Here is a 19656-nt window from a genome sequence, read left to right on the forward strand (position 1 = left end):
GAAACGCTAACACAGCAGAGCTCTAATGAAATGCGATTAATTAGCCTGCTTCATTCCATACCATTTGTGGCCTTTGAAATATTGATTGGGGTTTTTTGGGAAAAAAAAAATTCTCTCTGAATTTTTATGATTATAGGGCAGAGGAAAAAGAAAACTTAAAACTAACAGTCCCTCTGGAGAACAAACACTGCTGTTTTTACTGCCAAATGAACCAGAGTGGGCTGAAGCATTGCCTGCTACATCTCGGTCTCAGAGGCCGAGGTGAGCCACAGAAATGTGTTGGACAGCTGAGGATTATACTGGGGGAAAAGAGTGTTCCTCAGAGTCCAGCTAAAGGTTATGCTTTGTATACAACAGTCCACAAATCTCTGAAGCAAAAAGCTTGAAATGTAACTATTCTAAGCCTGGGGATTGAAACCACAGCCTTTAAAAAGTCAATGGATTCTATGCTCCTTGGAAAGTTCTCTGCAGCTTTTTGGGATGAACTTTCATCATATGGAGCCAATCCTGGTTCTGAAAACAGGCATTGATTAAACTTCAGGAGGCTGGGTTGGTTGTAAACTCACACATTTCTTTCTAGGGTTCCAGGATTTAAAATAGGGCACAGGCCAGGTTATTTACAGAACTGAGTCTCCCTAAGGACAGATATCTGTCCTACCAGATCATACAGGGTGGACAGGCTGCTAGTTCTTTCCCTCAGATTGCCATCTTATGGGATCTAGGAAATGTGCCTTTTCCATGGCAACCCCTGCCCTATGGAATACCCCTTCCCTTGAGGTTCAGCAGGCCTCTACTTTCCCAGCCATCCCAAAATAATTCGAGACAAGCACTGGGATACAGCGATGTGGAGGATTTAATGAGGGACAGCAGGTGAAAGCTTAACTTTTGTGCTGGGTTTTTCAAAATGTTTATGGTTTTAATAAACACACAGTATGCATTATTTTGTTTTATTGTTGCTATTGTTTTATGTTGATTGGGAGCCATGCAGACTTTGATATAAGATCAGCTCTATAAATGTTTAGATAAAGTAAAATACATTTTTTTTTAAAAAAACCTCTTAAGCAAGAGACATTGGAGCAGGAACAACTTCTGAATTCCCACTGGCTTTCCCATTGAGTTGTCATGTAAAAAGCTGCAGGGAACATTCGAGATCTTCCTTCCCTTCCCTTCCCTCTTGTCCCCTCACCTCCTTTCTCCTAATTCAAATCTGCTTACAGCACTGGTCTAGAAAACCCAAGTATGCAGCATAATTGAAGTTTGAGACTCATTTAGTTTTTGAATGGTATACTAGAAGGACCACATTTCAAAATGTAAGTGGATCCAGGACAAAAAAAAAAACTTAATTAAAATTCAGTTCACTTGATGTAATAATTTTCCCCATCTGCCACACTGACAGTTACAATTTGCTGCCAATTTCGGAGGAAGTCTGGAGGCTTCGTGCAGTGTTTCAAGGAACAGCATGCAGCTTTGAGACCTCAGGTTCTCCACCTTTGAGCATGCAAGGAGAAAGTTGTCTCAGGAAACAAAAGCTGAGAAGTATGGTGATGAAGACTTTTGGAAGAAGAAAATTGTGTGCATAGCAAGCCTCCTCTGAACCACCTTGAGATTGCCTTCTGCAGGAGAGAATACTATCTCATGACCAGGGATGGGCCAATCAACTTCATGGCATAGAAAAGATACGTGACATCTCATCTTCATCTCAAGCTGAAAACTATATTGGCAACTCTTGTCATAATTTCTTATATTCTCTTCCAAGAGCAAAATGCCATAACTGAGCTTTAGTGTTCCAGCACCTTTGTTCCAAATCTTTTTTTCTCATCTCTTGGTCTTCGATACAAATCCTAGTGCCTATCAAATACACTTCAGTTCTAAATGACTTTCCATCCCTAACACCAAACATTCCCCATACATGATGCCACATTTATAATCTTGTGGCTCCTTCTGAACTTCATAAAATTATTTATTTTGAGATTGATATACATGACCCATCCCTTTTTCAGCAATAAAATGAAATAACAAATGAAGATATTTGAAGTAGTGACAAAGGAACTGTTGGGCATCAGGACAATAATAGGTTATGACATCTCTTCAGTAGGGGTGGGATGCAAATATTTTTACTACTGGTTCTGTGGGCATGGCTAGGTGGGTGTGGCCATGTGACTGGACATGTAGCTTCTTTTTTTTTGCACCCTCTGCGCTCCATTTTTTTTGCCTTCTGGGCCTCAGGGAGGCCTCTTGGTTGAAGAAAAATGTCACCATGACAACAGATTTCTCTGGTGATCATTCCTGGATAAAAGCATAGCAAGGGAAGCTTGGAAAGTTTAATGTGAGCCCTTGCTCTCAACTAGTCACAAGCTTGGAATCACAAAAGATGATGGTCACTTAGACAACCATCAAAAGAGAGATTTTAAGCAATGTTGGTCATGATTCCTAGTGGCACCTCCAGAATGAAGGTAGAGGACTCTAGGGATTAGTTGTTGGGCACAGGCATCTAATAATCCACATTTAGGAGAAGTATTTTTGTTAGCCACCAAATCAAAACATGAGACTCTAAGGCAGTGGTGTTTAAGACTTGTGGATTTCAACTCCCATAATTCCCCAGTCAGCAGGATTAAGACTAACAGGACTAACAGACTGGGATTTTCCATTTCTTTTCTTTTTTTTAATTTTATTGTTTGAAGTATAATCTTTTAAAAGGAGGATTACTCCAACATCTTCTTAGGTGGTATCTTCTCATTTGGAAGATGTTTGAAGTTCTCATTCCTCAAATTGGATAAGAACTTGTATTTTTCCCCTCTGGTGCCAGTTTTTTTTTTTTTTTTGCTGCAAAGTTTTAACAAGCACAATCTCAAAGGGTGCAAAAGAATTTCAAAGACGGAAATTTAGAAGCTGTATTCAACCATGCTCACTTTCATCTTTCAAGTTTATTTGTGACTTTCTCAGAGGTTCAGGCTAACCAAAATGGTGAAATAGATAGTTGCCTGAAGTGTATAGCAAAATTCTTCATTCAAGTACAAATATGTCTCTGGAAAAATTTGCTGTGCTATACAGACTTGCCATTAGCAAACAACAGTAATTGCATGAATCCAGTTTGGTCAGTATAGCTTCTGAAAAGATTCTAAAACTTGCTTGAAAATACTAAGCCATACGTTATGGTAGTATATATGCTAGGTATATGTGGACATTTGCTCCAAGCCCACCGACTCAGATCTAGGAACAGCTTTATGGCAAGAACAAATATTCTTGTGGGTACACAAGAACAAAATTGAATTAAAAAATGGATGAAGGAACCATTGAGCAAAGAATAACATTAAAGAAGGATATGGCTGAAGGATCTTATACTACCTGGAGGACTCTAAATAAGTTGAGAGTTGGAGTGCCTAAATGTAAAACCAATATGTTCATGTGTTACTACCAGAAACATGTTAACATGTACTGATAATGACTTATTTTTGGCCAATGACAAAACCTTTATGACTTTATTCTAGAAATTTAAAGTTTGATCTAGACATGGAAGGAGGAGGAGGACAATTAAGACAGCCTTCTGCCATTTTTTTACCCTTCAAAAAGAATGTATGTTAGCTTGAGAATGCGAGGTTGTGAATTACACATATTATATTCAACACTTCTGGAAAGCCCAGGCTGATGAAGGTGAGGTGGTGAAGAGCTAGAAGTCTCTGAAAGAATTATAATCTCACTATATACTATTGTTACATTAATTCACCATGTATGGACCCATCTTCCAGCTTCTGTGCAAACAGCATAAATATTTACATTAAAGATAAAGAAGACAATGTTGTATGTTGTGGTATGGTTTTCAAATGTTGTAAATTCCCCAGAGTTGCTGCTGTGGGATGGCAGCCACATAAATCCAATCAATAAATAAACAAATGTGTGTAACAATGGACATATATTGGTGAAAGGAGAAAAAAAGAACGCAGAAAGCATAAAACACCCCAAATCATCTGACTTGCCCCATATAGGTCTTTGCAGGCTGATCAACTGACCAGACTTACCTTCGCATTCTGGCTGAGTGCCACTCCATGATCCATTGGCTTGACACATTCTTTGCAGTGAGCCCCGGAGAGTGTAACCCGGCTCACAGCTAAACCAGACTGTGCTGTTCACACTTAACTCGTTTTCACCATGCCGGATACCGTGGGAAGGGATTCCTGGGTCACCACAAAGTCCTCGGATGCTTCCTGCCAAAGGAAATCAGAAGTTCTGCCATGGGAGCAAGCAGTGCTACCCTCATCTCCTCTCTTCTACTCATTGAGTGAGAGTGCAGTTCACCGTCAGCTTGGATGGAAAAATTGATAGAATACGAAAAGAATCGGAGTCAAGGAAACCAACAAAATTCCATTTGGGAATTGAGAAGAAAGAAAATGGATTTCCAGATGTTAGAAGAATAGGGAGGAGCACAGCAATCACCCACATCAAGAAATGGGTTCCATCTGGGGCCTGACAATAACCAAATAGCCTTTAAAAATAGAGGCGTTACATTTCTGGAGAGTGATTGCTCAGGCAGGAACCTGTATATTCTTTACTGTAACAAAATATTGGTAGTCCTCAATGTATGACCGTTTGTTAGTGACCACTGGAAGTTATGACACTACTGAAAAGTGTAACTTATGAACAGTCCTTGCACTTGTGACTGTTGCAGCATCCCAATAGTCACATGATCAAAATTTGGTTACGCAGCAACTGGCATGTATTAACGGCAGTGGCAGTTTCCTGAGATCACCGTTTGCAACTTTCTTTTAAAAGGGGGAGGGGGCTTCTGACATGCAAAGGTTGTAAAATTGGATGTGGCTCATTTAATGATCACATCACTTAATGATTGCGGTTTCAGTCCCAACAGTGGTCATAAGTTGGGGAGTACTTGTAATGTGCACTGATAATGTGTGCGCTTTTCCTTGGTTCTATGTGCTATGATGAGCACAAGTGGTGGACTGTCGACATGCCTCTGAGTCATGTGACTGGGAGGGAGGGAGGGAGGCTTAGAATGGAGCAAATAGCAGCACTGTGAGCTGCAACCCATATGCTTCTCCCATTGGGAAAGAGATAATGAAAAAGGGGCCATTTGGAGGGGGAAATATGATTCTCTGCAATCTAAAATCAGACTCCACCCCTCTTTTTTGTTATCTCACCATATCAAATTTCAACTTGTTCTGTTCAGGATTTTGAAAATTATCCCAGTCACAAGAGATGGAGTACACATCTAACTTTGTTCACATATTTTCTCTCCAACATTCCATTGGGTTAGTAAGAAGATGTATATAAAATCATACATTGCAATGTCCTACCTGCAAATGAGTACTTCAGCTTCAATCATAATAATACAAGAGCACACAATAGATACAAACTCAAGGTAAACCGCACCAAACTTGATTGCAAGAAATACGACTTCAGCAACAGAATGGTCAATGTCTGGAATACTCTACCTGACTCTGAGGTTTCTTCCCCAAACCCCCAAAACTTTAACCTTAGACTGTCTACTATTGACCTCACGCCTTTCCTAAGAGGGGATGTGCATAAGCGCACCAATGTGCCTACCATCCCTGTCCTATTGTTTCTTTTATTTTTCTTATAAGTATCTATCTCATGTATTCAAAACTATATTTATTCTTATACCCGTATCTTGTAAGCGATTGACAAATCAAATAAATACTAAAATACTAAATACTAAAGATGGGAGACCTGAAGGTCCTTCTATTTCTATCGCAAAAGGACAATTTCTCAGGAATTTTAGAACAGTTTTGTCTAGTAACACCAGGCTAGGAGACTGTGAACTCTACTCTCTCTTTAGCCATGACAGCCAGCTGGTGACTTGGGGGCTAATCATCAGGAGATGATGAATCCTAGTTCCACCTTGACATGAAAGCCAGCTGGGTGATTTTGGGCCAGTCCCTTTCTCTCAGCCCAATTCACCTCACAGGGTTGTCGTGAGGAAAGTAGGAAGAAGGTGTGTTGGATAAGTTTATCACCTTGTTTATCACCTAATAAAGGCAGGACACAAATACATAAATAAATAAATTAGGAACCTAAGGATGCTCATTGTCCAGTTAATACATTTGCATTCCACCGCTGGTAACTAATCTAAGCAGCAATTCAAAAATATTAAGCACCAATAACCTTTATTTAAAAATGGGAATTAAAAGCAAGGATGTAAAGATGTAGCAAAATAACAAAGCTACCCATTGATTTTGGAGCAAAGCACACAAGGAAACAAATAAAGAACAACCTAAAGAATAAAATAAAACAAATAGCAAGACAGCAGTTCAGCACTTTCTAGTACAGTGATGGCTGACCTTTTCATTGTTGCGTGCCGAAAGTGTGTGTGTGCGCACGCATGCCTGCACCCATAATGCAATGCCCCATGCCCCTGTGCATGCGTGTGCTCCCCCTGCGCTCCCCTGCCTCCTGGCATTGCACATGCAACCCCCCGTGCTCCTCCCATGCTCCCCCACACCTGTGCATGTGTGCATGACCCTCCGTGCTCCCACTACCACCCGTGCATGAGTGCGCATCTCCTGCATGCACCCCTCTCCCCATGCATGTGTGACAGATACCTGACAATCAGCTGGCTGGTGAGAGACATGCACACGCATGCAGTGGAACTAAGCTGGGGCGACAGCTCGCATGCCGGCAGAGATGGCTCTGCATGCCACTTCTGGCACATGTGCCATAGGATCGCCATTACAGCCCTAGTGTGATGCCCTGTAGCTCTCATAACTCTTACCCTTTGGTCCCAGCACATATAGAAAGTATCAGTATGTGGACATGAGCTTCTCCATTACTAACATCTTCCTTTGACCAACTCATCTGTAGCTTTTGAGTTACTCCTAGTCCAGACTCTGTTGACAGCCTATATTGAGCCCATCATTCAGACTGTGGAGCCTTCTCCAACTCTGTTTCTGCTCTTTTGTGTAAAATACAGCACTACAGAAATATGGTATCAGTGGTTCAAGCAACAAATCTATTTAAAACAATCTCTTGAGTAACTCTTGGGACAATTCCAAGCAGATGTACACAGCAACTGCTAACCCTGTTTACATCTTTTTCCTTTGGTTTTGGCTTGCCAATTTTGGTCTTTTTCAAACTAGAAATTACAAGGTGCTTCAAAGCCACCTGTTAGCTTTGCAGAAACAGAGGTGCTGGCTTTGTCGGGAACAGAGAAATGGTGCTCCAATGAGCCAGTAAGTCATTTCCTTTACTGTCAAAAGGGAAGTGTGTGTGTGCAAGGAAGCCATTTTGAAGGAATGATTTGACAGCTGGAATGGTGCCTGCTCCTTTACTCATGTGGTGACCATCTGTTCTTGCCTCTTTCCACCAATCAGTTTTTTTTTTAAACGCAGCTCTCCAAAACAAGTCTGTTGCATTGCTTGTGTGGGAGAATCAATGTTTTTTAAAAAAATCTTTTTTGGACATGTGTGGAATTGAGCTATACATCTTTTTTTATGTAAAGCACCAGCAATAGTCCACATTTTTTTTCCCCTCCAAACCAACTTTGCAAATCATTTTTCTGATTGGATATCTAGTGAGAACATTTAAAAAAAAATCTTCTTTATGAAAAGGTTTTCTCATAAACAGAGGAGAAAGTACACTTTCAAGTTATTAATGGGTAAGTGCTGGCATCAAAAAGTGGTGCAAGATTAACTCGATCCCAATCCTGCTGTGAACCTCTCCACAGCCTACATCACATGCGGACTTATTTACTAATTTAACAGTAGAAAACCTTTCAATTTCAAGATCCTTAATTGCAGTCCAAAGTGAACTGAGTATCTGACAAAATTACTGTTTCATTGACGGTGCATGTCATGAAACTACAAAAGCTAATTTTGCTCTCCAAAGAATTCATGCAAGAGACAAGAGATGGGATAGATCAGGCAAGGGTCATCTCAGGGCAGAGAACACACAGAATCAAAACTGGGATTCTTTTATGCTTTTAGGTATACCTATTTCTGAGTTTAGATATCTTTTGAAGGTATTCAACACAGCATACTCTCCATAGCAGTTGCATGGCATAACTATGAAGAGACATCAGTTTTGAGGAGAGGAGGACTGCTCTCTGAGATAAAACATCACTGAATATTAAATATGAGGAGAAGGTAAAAATGTGTGCTGCCTATTCTCTACAGGCACTGCCGATATTTTCCCTCCAAGCAGCATCAGGAAAAAAATAACCTCTTTACCTGATTCTAATCTAGCCTCTTCTGCAAATATTATGAATCCTAGTCACATTATTTCAAGAGCTTTAAGACCTTTAAAACTGTGCCATATATCAAATATGAGAAGCTACGAAGCCCTGCTGGTCCAGACTAAGGAAACTTCCTTGTTCCCTTGTTGTTTGATTTACACATTGGGAATATTCACATGGTAGACACGATAACTTTTGAAGAAGAAATGTTCTTCTACACTTGTCTTCTCCAATTTTCAAACCCAGCTGTTAACATGGCTATGCTGATTGAAGGTTAATAGAAGTGATGTTATGTCTGACCCATCAGAAAAGCTTAAAATGATGGAGATTCTCCTTTAAAAAAAATGTAACAGCCAATATCCAGCAATTTCTACTATAAACTCTTTTCTCCTAAGCCATGCAGTGTGCTTCACATATATTGAAAATATGTGCCCTTCATGTGTTTCATAATCCTATAGCGAAATAATTTGTAAGACTGCCTGGCAGGAACTTTTAATTAATTAAAATATGGACTTCAGTTGTTTGTTTTCTCTTGAATGTGTCACTGGAAAGTTGAGATTTATAACTGTATTTGGTATGAAATCTAACAGAGATCAGGAAAAGACCTACGTTATTGAAGGTGTTCTCAGAAGTTATCACAAGTGGACCTAGGCCTACTCCAAAGCAAACTTTCCTTGATATCCAGATTGTTTTAATGCAAACTTATTGAGTGATGCTACTTAAAGAGATGAGAATAAATCAACCCATATGCCCCCATCTTGGTAACCACCTCTTTTGCTGCTTTCTTACCTGAGCAATGAGGTAGAGAGCCACTCCAACGCCCATCAAGCTGACATGTGCGGGTGGAATTACCAATCAAATTTCTGCCTTCTTGGCATTTGTAGTGCACCACTGCCCCTACGGTATGGACATCACCCAAGATCTGGGCATAAGGTGGGGATCCAGGATGGCCACAGGAGACCACTGAAACAAAGGAGCACCAAGTTTTCAATTCAACCTGAACTAAAGTTTTATTACTTTCATCCATCCATCCATTGTCTCTCTCTCTCCCTTTCTCTCCATCCACTTTCTTTATTGCTTCAAGTGTATTTCTTGTGCTCTTTGAGTGATGTGTCAAAGGCCACATTTTAATAAGAGGGAAGGGGGATGCATGACAAAGAAGCAGGTGAGATAGAAATGCAATTTAATTTCATGCTACTAATTAATTAAACCAAGTATTCCTTTTTAATTTTTTAGTATATGGTGTGTTCTAGTAAAAATTATACTTTGAAGGCAATTTGCAAAGTTTCGGGCGTATGTATGTATGTTTTAATGGAGGATACAGACAGAGATCCCTACTTTATCATTTTATTATATTCAAGAGGAAAAAGAACACTTGTAACAGCAAAAGCCATTTGGAAACAGAGCCAAGAATTCTTTTCTTGCCCAACAGGATCCTTCCAATTTAGTTTAATTTGTTTTAAACTGCAACAAATCTGTGCAATTTCCACACAAGAGATTTCACATTGTAACCACATGAGTGCTGAATTTATTTATACACACAGATGGAGCTGTGCTAGTTGCATTCCTGGTATTTGAGCATCTTGTGGATCAAAAGAATATTTTGGTGGGTCTTGCTGACAAGTGATTGAATCCACACGTTGCACCAAGTCATTCTTTGTTTAACCACAGTTAGAGTTAGTGGGCAAGCTATAATGTCCATATTTAAAAAAAAGATTATATAGCAGACGTGGGGACAAAGTTTTATGGCCAGAAGGTAGGTCTGAATGAAGAGTGAGAGTTGCAGTTGACAGTGCAACATGAATACTGACCATTTCATACATGTGACCAAGATTTGGCAGGCTGATTCTTTAGCTTTGCAAATAAAACTTGTTCTCTTCTAGCAAGAAGACCAAGGATTAATAACAGGGAAATTTATTAGGGTTGTGTGCTACTTTGGGTTTGATTCCAAAAAATTGCTTTAGAATGCATGGGAGTGTAATCTGTCTGCAATTCTTTCAATCTGTTACATCAGGCATGTCCAACCTTGGCAACTTTAAGACTTACAGACTTCAACCCCCAGAATTCCCCAGCAAATTCTGGGAGTTGAAGTCCACAGATCTTGAGGCCACACCCCTGTGCCATAGATTAGTTGGCTACCCTCCACAACTGCCCTGTGAACCTGCTTAAAGAGGCAACTGCTTTGAAGAGTAGCAAGCAGCCTTCATGTTTGTAAGATCATCAGAAGCAATGCAGATCCCCCTTTTTTATAGTGAACAAGTGATCAGATTCTCCCTGATGCTTATTGCTAGTGAAGTGTTATGGGCAACATATCTGAGATGGTTCTGAAGTCTAAGTTACGTGAAAAGCAAATATTTCTTCATCTGCTTCCTCAAAAGACAGGTATCTGAACTGAGTTTTTTTGTTTTTTCTTATTTATTTATTTATTTGGTTTGTCAATTGCTTACAAGATAATAAGTATAAGTAAAAACATAGTGATGAAGACATGGATACATATAAGAAAAAAAATAAAAAAAATATTTAATCAAATCTTAGTCTTCATGATGCTTAAAAAATCTGAGCAGGAAGTGTGAAATATATATTTAGTAAGAAAAGAAAGGTCTGCTATACATGAAAAGCATTTGCAAAACAACACGCTTTTTGTGTTTTAATATTCTATGAATGAGCTCCAAGTTAAGTCCTTGAGAAGACTGTGAAAGAGATGGTCTGAAAAGAAACACCTAGGAACTCAAATTCAAGAACAGATACCCCACAAATTTCATGTAAACTGAGAACTTGCAACAATGACAGCACTTCTAAAGATTAACAGTTTCCTACATGCCACATTTCTCTAAAAATGAATTCACTCATAGTAGTAGATACTTTTAACTAGAAATACCCAAAATGGAGAAATAACATCTATTGTATTCCTCTTCACAGTGATATTGTCACATATGAAATACCTTTAACAATATGCAATTGTCAGCCACTTCCATTCATCCTTTCTTCCCGAGCCAATTAGACAGAAATGAGAATTGCCTGTTCACTGCTCTTCTTGAATAATATGGGGCCAATTGCTGAAACTGTCTTGTGGGCTATAGACAGAATTCTCTTATGAAGTTGTGACCTCAAGCAATGGGTGTTTTCAGTTTTATACCATCAAAAATGAGGAATTGAAACAAAGAATACTATGTATAGAATCATTCTGGAAGACCACAACTCATTTCTAAACTGTACCATGGCAGCTTGAAAGAGAAGTGGGTTTTAGCATTGTTGCAATGATGACAAAGCAGCCAAGAGATCTCCATCAATGTCTTCCATTTCATAACATTAGCAGAAGCACAATGTCAGATCTGTGTATCTGTCGTTTCTTCAATGGAAGAAGAAAAGGGCGGGGGGGGGGGGGATAAAGAAATCCTTTCTTGATGTAACCTGAATATATTTAATCTTATATAGAATTTGTGTAACTCACACATGATACAATGGAGGGAGAAAAGCCAGATGGCCAGAACTATCACCTCTGAGAGGCACAGCCAGGAGATGAGAAGATCATAAAAATTCCAGAGTGAGATGTGTCCTGGGAATCTCTGGAAAAGTTCGTTCTGAAAAGGGGGTGGGGGGGAATTAGATATGCCCTGGGAAACTGTGAAAAAGATCGTTCCTTACAAAAGGGGTGGGGAGGAATTAACATACTGGCTTTTGTTTCACTAAATACACATCGAGATAAGGGGAGGAAACTCCCTTATGTATCCCTGTATGCCTGAGACCTCAGATGCTGCTTTGAACTCCTACATGAATTGTCTCATCTCAATAAAGGATTCCTTTTTGATACGTTTTCATACGTTTTCATAAGTTCATTCTAGCTGAGTGAATGGGAAAAGTTCTGTAGCCTGACACACCCTGTGCAAAATTTAGCTCCAAAGTCTAGTAATAAAAGACTCAGGCCATTCTCATGCATCCGGAAGATCATGAAAATAATGCCAGAACAGAAGCTTCTTTCATAATGGGGAAAAATGAGAAAATGGAAGGCAGACTTTGACATGGCACATTATTTAAATGAGTGAGAAGTTTGTTCTTGAAGAGTGAACTGGTCTCTCCACAAGGAAATCGTCAGGAATATGAGTTTTAGTGGAGTAGCATATTCTCCCTCTGTGTCCTCAACAGTTTGATCAGTTCTAACAGGTTGAAATTATGGCTTGATGAAAATGGTGTTTCTTCATGATAAGGTATCCATCCCTGAATGCAGGAGATTGCTGCCTGGAGAATTCTGGGAATTGAAGTCCCCACATCTTAAAGTTGCCAAGGTTGAGAAAGAAGCATTGCTTTAGAGCTGTGTTTCTTAACCTTTGCAAGTTTAAGAAGTGTGGATTTCAACTTCCAGAATTCCCCTGCTAGCCTCTGGAAGTTGAAATCCACACAACCTAAACTTGAGAAGCACTGCTTTAGAGCAAAGACCCAACCAATGAGAGGTGCTAGAGAACATTGGTTATTCTTGAAAGAAGTTGAGTGGGATTGGATCTGACTGGCTGGTGAACTCTGGGAGTTGAAGTCCATAATCTTAAACGATGCCAAAATTCCGAAGCACTGCCCTAATTTAACAATTGCACTAATTTGCTTAACATTCATGGCAAAAAAAAGTTATAAAGTCGGGCATGTCTCACTTAACAACTGTCTTGCTTAGCAATGGAAATTCTGGTCCCAGCTGTGGTTGTACATAGATGACTAACTATACTTCCTTGTTCTTCTGGAACTCTTCATCTGGGGACAAGACAAAGCTTCCTACTTTGTTCCAAGCACTTATTTTATGCAGTATTTCCTTTCTAAAACTACTTTCCACTGATTTTCTCTCATACCACTCAACAGAAACTTCCAAACTCACTTCCATATGTTGTATTGGATCTATGTTTGGACAAAAGCTGGCACAGGGGTCTAAATCTGGAATAAGTAAAAAATGTGATGATGGAAGTCTCCACCACATAAATAGAGTTCTCCCCCTGCTTTTTTACACATGTCCCCCTTATGATGCATGAAAAAGAAGGCCAGGTCTTTGATTATAGTCATCACCATCATTTTCATTTTTTTTACTCATCTCTATAGACTTGCTGTGGTGGGGTCTAAATTGTTTTCATGGTCTTTTTTTGAAGGAGATCTGTTGAGCTCTCTAATCCTTTTTGATGCAGTATTCCTTCCATGGGGGAAAATTGGAAAGAGAAAGTATAAGTGGACTTCACCAGTACTTTCAGATCTTTTGAACTCTGCTGACAGGTGGGTTATTTACTCATTCCAAATGCTCAAAAAGCCATGTCTGTCTGTCAAAATGCCACAACTTGGTTAACAATGAAGTCCAGGACATTCCGTAGATCTCAGATAGTTGGCATTCAATAACTCAGTCACCTCTGATTCTTTGGGCTTCAATGGCATCATTTTAGCAGGACTGTCTGCCAATAACAGCTCCTTTGTGTCTTGTAAGATCATGGATGTGTCATCAGTGATATTGTCAACCTGTCTCCTCCTGTCATTTTTTATTATTATCTTCTATTTTTTCAAGCTGTGTGTTCTTGCACGCTGCAAAGCACTTCTTTCAAACACGTTGCACAAGACTCTACATTTAGCTAATTGAAATATTCCAATGAAACCCTTGTTTTTCTCAAAATGTCCTGCTTTTTTATGTCCATGCTGAAGTGATATCCACTTGAGATAAATTCTTAGGATTCTGTCAGTGCCTAAGAGGGCAACTATTTAAGCTTACTTGCACAGCAGTTTTGTTACCCTAATTACAGCAAAATGGGCTTCATGTATCAATTTTCCATGGTGGCAAGATGAAATGCCAACAAGACAGGAAAACAGACTGTGTTGAAGAAATTAAATTAAAAAGACATTTGCTCTTTTAATTGCTTTAAGAGAAGGAAACAGAGGCGGAGCACTTAAACTAAACTACCTTGTATTTTAAGTGTGAAAATCTGGACCTTCCACATCTTGATAAATATAAGGCTGGTGTCTTCCCTTGAGCTGTAACATTTCCCTGGAAGTCATTAGTCATATTAATTAGCAGACTGATGGTGTGTCCAATATCTACCCTTGGAGAAACTCTTCTATTCAGGCCGATATTCTGTCTTGAATTATTCCCTAAACCTCCTAAGGATGCTTGAAGAATTCAGTCTTTGCTAATTGTGTTAAGGGCTGAGTTGAGACAGACCGTTTGATGAATATATACATATATATTTTAAAATATCCACTGATTTTTTTAAAAAATGTAAGTGCAGATGAATGTACTCATTTAAAAGGGAAAGAATTTTGGATTAAAGACATTGGAAAGAGATGAAGATGAGAAATACAGAAAGGCATTTCACTCTAAATTCATTTTGTGGGGGGGTCAATAGCTGCAGGGGTTTAATGCATATACTGGCCCCATTGATGTAATTTTAGAGGTGGCATTCATCTCTGATCTTCTCTTCCTTGCTTTTCCTCAGAGGTATAACCGTAGTTGATTTCTGTTTTAGCTGGCACAAGAAGGGGGTTAGGAAGCTCTGATCCCTCTTCTCCAAATACCGCATCAAAATAATCTTGTGTGGCTTTCTTTGGGAATTCAAATATGTATATATGAGGTGTTTCCAAACTTTATATCCACGACCACCATCTAGTGAAGGGAGGGAGGATTGATAGATAGTGAATGAGTCATTCATTGAGATCAAGTGAGGTGTTAAAAATGGGTCCCGGGAGACGTCAAAAACATTTTCTGAACTCTTTGAAAGTAAAGCGAACTGGGAACTACCAAAATCTGAAATGTTGCTGAACTGTAAGTCCCAGAATTCCTCATCATTGGCCTGGCTTCCTGGGACTGGTTTCAACAAGGTTGGAAGTGGCCCAAATGGCACGCCTGCCCTCCAGGATGATGAGGTTCCCAACTCCAAAGAGAGGAGATGGAATTCAGCCTAACAATAGAGAGAACAGGAGAACCAGAGGCCACTAATTGCCTATCTTCTCCCTTGTTTATTATCTCTAATGGCTAATGGCTCCTATTTCTCCCCGTCAGAGAGAATTCTCATGATGCTGATAGAGGCCAAGTGACAAGCTAAAGCTGTAATATGATGGAAGCAATCTCTCTCTCTCTCTCTCTCCCTCCCCCGTCCCTCTCCCCCTTCTCTCTCTCACTCTTTCCCTTAAAATAGGGAAAAAGATACCTGCTAAAAAGGAAGAGTCAGGCAGGCTTTGGGCAGAAATAAGCAAACCAACAACAATGGGGAAACAAAAATGATCATTTTGCGATGGTTTCTGTTAAAAAGGTCTCTCTCTTTCTCTCAATTTTTATGTCTCCTTTCTCATTCTTACAATATTATGTGTGAGGTTTTTTAAAATGTCACTCTAAAGGGGATATTTTATTTTATTCATTTATTTTGAATGACCCCGGTTTCCCCTTTACAACCGTGCAAAACTTATTATTTTAATCTTGAACCACTATTTTTCCATGGTAGGCTACCCCAGAGTTGAATATATCTATTCTGAATACAGTGGTTAGTTTTGCATGATCCTCCAAACATCTCAACTACACACAAATTTGAAAAGCTCAGAGTTCAATGGATCATGTGTTATCATGTTGAGAACAGAGAAATTTAATTAAATTTGGTACAAAATTAAAAAAATTCCCTGGGAAGTTTATTATTTATTTATTTATTTGATTTGATTTGATTTGATTTATATTGCCGCCTATTCACCCATGGTGACTTGAGGCAGCTTACACAATGTAAAATCATATTTAAAATAAAAATATATAAATAAAAAACAATAAGAACTAACAGAAAGAATCAAATAAATTAGTAAAGTACAATAGAACAAAATTTGGGGGAAAAAGAAAACAAACAAAAACCAACTCCCCCACCCCCACCCCAATGACAGCGGGTCACACTAGCCATCTGATGGGTTCCATCCCTCTCTGGGTTCCCCAGGCCTGCTGGCAAAACCTGGTTCTTCAGTGCCTTCAGAATAGTATTAACAAGGGGGGCATTCTAATATATGGGGGAATGATATTCCAGAGAGATGGAGCCACCACAGAGAAGGCCCTTCTTCTAGGTCCCACCAGGTGTATCTCCCCCAGGGGTGGGACCCGTAGCAGTCCCTGTCTCCTTGCTCTAATGGGTTGGGTAGATGTCGCTGGCAAGAGATGTTTCCTCAGATAACCCATGAAGGGCTTTAAAGGTGACAACCAGCATCTTGAATTCCACCCGGAAGCAAATTGGCAATCAATGCAGCTCCTGCAGGAGAAGTGATACATGTGCACACCGGGGTCTGCATGAAACCATGTGGGCCACTGCATTTTGCATAACTGGAGCTTCCGGATGCTCTTCAAGGGCAGCCCCATTTAGAGCACGTTGAAATAATCAAGACGGGAAGTGACCAGGGCATGAGTGACTGTGAATAGGGACCGCTAATCCAGGAAAGGGCGTAACTGGTGCACAACCTGCAGTTGCACAAAGGCCCTCCTGGCCATGACCACCACCTGTTCCTTGAACAGGAGTTGTGAGTCCAGAAAAACCCCTAGATTACGCACAGGGTCTGTTTGAGGTAGTGCCACCCTATCCAAGACTAAAGGTGGTAATTCTCCCTGAACCAACAAACCTCAGACCCAGAGCCCCTTGGTCTTGCAAGGGTTTAGTTTCAACCCGTTGCTCTCCATCCAGCCCCCAACAGCCTCCAGGCACTGCGAGAGGGAGGACACAGCAACACTTAACTCACCATGGGCCGAGACATACAGCTGAGTATCATCAGCATATTGGTGATACCTCAGTCCATGGTGACAGATGATCTCACCCAGTGGTTTCATATAAATATTGAACAGGAGCAGAGAGATTACCGAGACCTGAGGAACCCCGTAAAGCAATGGGTGAGGGTTGGATCTCTCCCCTCCTATCAACACTGACTAAGAGCAGCTGCAGAGGAAGGAAGTGAACCAAGACAGCACAAGGCCTCCCACTCCCATCTCCTGAAACCATTCCAGGAGAATCCCATGGTCAATGGAATCAAAAGCCTCTGAGAGGTCAAGTAGAGCAAGGATGGATGCACTACCCCCATCCCACTCCTGCCAGAGATCATCTAAAAGTACAACCAATGCTGTTTCTGTCCCAAATCCAGGCCTGAATCCTGACTGGTAGGTGTCGAGATAATCCGTTTCATCCAGAAACCTCTGGAGCTGTTGCGCGACCACCTTCTCAACAACCTTCCCCCAAAAGGGAAGATTGGAGACAGATCGCAAATTATCGACCCGAGTGGAGTCCAGCTATAGCTTCTTAAGAAGAGGGCAGACCACAGCTTCCTTAAAAGTGCTGGGGCACCATCCCCTCCTGTAGAGAAGCATTAATCACCACCAGAGTCCACCTGCTTGTCACCTCCTGGGAAGCTTCACAAGCCAGGAGGGACATGGGTCTAAAATACAGGTGCTCGGGCACATATTTCCTAGGATCCAGTCCACTTCCTTAGGAGCAACAGGGTCAAACCGTTCCCAGATAACAGGGCAAGAACCTGCCTCAGAAGCTTCCACCAGATCAGCAACCACGCCGGCATCTAACTGGATGTGAATTGTACACCACTATCTGAGATAATCTGTTGGGGAGCTCCATGAAAATCCACAAATTCCTCAGCATGCCCCTTCAGGTGGAATTAGTGTGGAGAAGTATTTATACTTTGCCTCATGAATCGCCACAAGGTAGGCCTTAGTAGCAGCTCTTACCCGTATTTGATCAAGTTCATCTCCTGTCTTCCACCAGCAGCGCTCTAGACGTCTCCTCATGCATTTCATCCCTCTCAGTTCCTCTGTATACCACAGGGCACAGAGAGGTCTACAGGTGAGGAGAGGTCACAAGGGTGCAATCCTATCCTGAGCCTCAGTCACCTTCTTATTCCAAACAGTGACTAAGAGCTCAGATGGGCTGCATAATAAATCTGCAGTTATAACCCCCAGCTCCTTCTGGAACCTATCTGGGTCCATTACTTCATGGGGGCGTTACCACCTCCATAAATAATCTCGTGTTAAACCAGTGGGCTAGAAAGCAGGAGACCTTGAATTCAGGTCCCATCTTAGCCATGAAAGCCATCTGGGTGACTTTGGGTCAGTCACTCTCTCTCAGCCCAACTGACTTCACCAGGTTGTTGTTGTGGAGAAAATAGGAGAGGAAGATATGTTGGATATTTTTGCTATCTTGAGTTATTTGTAAAAGTAATAAAGTTGAAATAAAAATAAATACGTAATTTGGGTTTCCTCTTAAGACTCTGAAGGGCTGGCATAAGCTGTGAAGTTTCTTTTTCCCCTTGTTCATGGGGCCAAGAAGATGGGCAGGGGGAAGCCATTACAAACTCAAAACAGCCTGTAAAGGATACATTCTCTTTCTGAACTGGATGGAAATCAAAGCAAAAGGAAAGCAAGGAACTTACAATGGCAGACAGGGAGCGGCCGGTCCCAAACTCCATCGCCCTGGCAGGTGAGCACATGGGTGCCCAGCAAATAATATCCATGGTTGCATTGATAAGAGACGGTTGTTCCAAAACTGTATCTATGAGGCCCATTTGGTTGCACTTGACGAACACAGTTTTCCAGGTGTCCAGGATCAGTACAATTTACAACTGCAAGCAAATCATAGAAGATAAAAAGAATATTTTCAGCAAAAAAGGAAAAAGGGTTACAAAGAAGGAAAACACTTTTTCCCTTCCAGTTTTGAAAATAACATGGGAGGAGAGTAGATCAAATCAGGGGTATTTATGGGTGTAAGCAAAAATATAGTGGCTGCAAACTGAAGGCACAACTGAAGTGCCATCTCTTTTTCACATGTATAATCCATGCGACACACATCAAAAAGGGGTAGGGCTCTGATTATGTAGTTGTAGCAGCCATCCTGACTTTTTAAATCCTTCCCACCAATGCCACTGGATCAAATCCTAGTGTGAAAATATTTTACCGTTTGGTTCTCCTCTGTGATGGAATGTAGTCTGGATTTCTAGGAGGAAGGGGTTGCATCTCAGAGGAGCTAAATATGATAAAGTTTATGCAGAAGGAAGTTTGTGGCAGGAGGAAAAAAAAAATAAGACAGTTCCTCCCTAGAAGTTCTCAGAGTGTATCCTTAATGGTGCAAGCAGTAGCTTTAGTTTGACAAATTTCTGTCTAATGGTGAGGAATAATAAAGGAAACTACCTGGCTGGACCTCAGTATGTCTTTCTTGATTTTCAGAATTTAACATTCTGAAAAGGGAGAGGGAGAATGAGAGGGGAAGGGGAAAGAAAGGGGGAGGGGGGGAGACAGACAGACAGACAGACAGTCAGACAGACAGAGACAGAATAACAGAGATTTTGCTAAAATGAATTACTCAAACCCAGAAGAATCTGGAAACCAAAATCCAGTTGAAATCTTTAAGCAAGAATACAATTGTCATTCGTCTAGTTGGGTGTTTGGTCCAGGGCCTTCAATTGCCCATTGTAACTACAACTGTATTTAT

At 40.6% G+C, this 19656-nt stretch overlaps 1 protein-coding gene across 2 annotated transcripts in view; it reads right to left on the reverse strand.

Moving 5' to 3' along the window:
• Positions 1 to 19656, reverse strand: part of CSMD2 (CUB and Sushi multiple domains 2) — a 635577-nt gene that overhangs the window by 32928 nt on the left and 582993 nt on the right. For both annotated transcript variants that reach the window (XM_087939569.1, XM_026702685.2), the window contains 3 exons: positions 18602 to 18790; positions 8990 to 9163; positions 4017 to 4202 (listed from right to left, as the gene is read on the reverse strand). In XM_087939569.1, coding sequence (XP_087795695.1) covers positions 4017 to 4202; positions 8990 to 9163; positions 18602 to 18790 — 549 coding nt within the window. The remainder of the gene's footprint in view (positions 1 to 4016; positions 4203 to 8989; positions 9164 to 18601; positions 18791 to 19656) is intronic.

Source organism: Pseudonaja textilis, chromosome 10 (assembly GCF_049901715.1).
Source record: "Pseudonaja textilis isolate UNSWEBS1 chromosome 10, rPseTex1.2, whole genome shotgun sequence".
Lineage (NCBI taxonomy): Eukaryota > Metazoa > Chordata > Lepidosauria > Squamata > Elapidae > Pseudonaja > Pseudonaja textilis.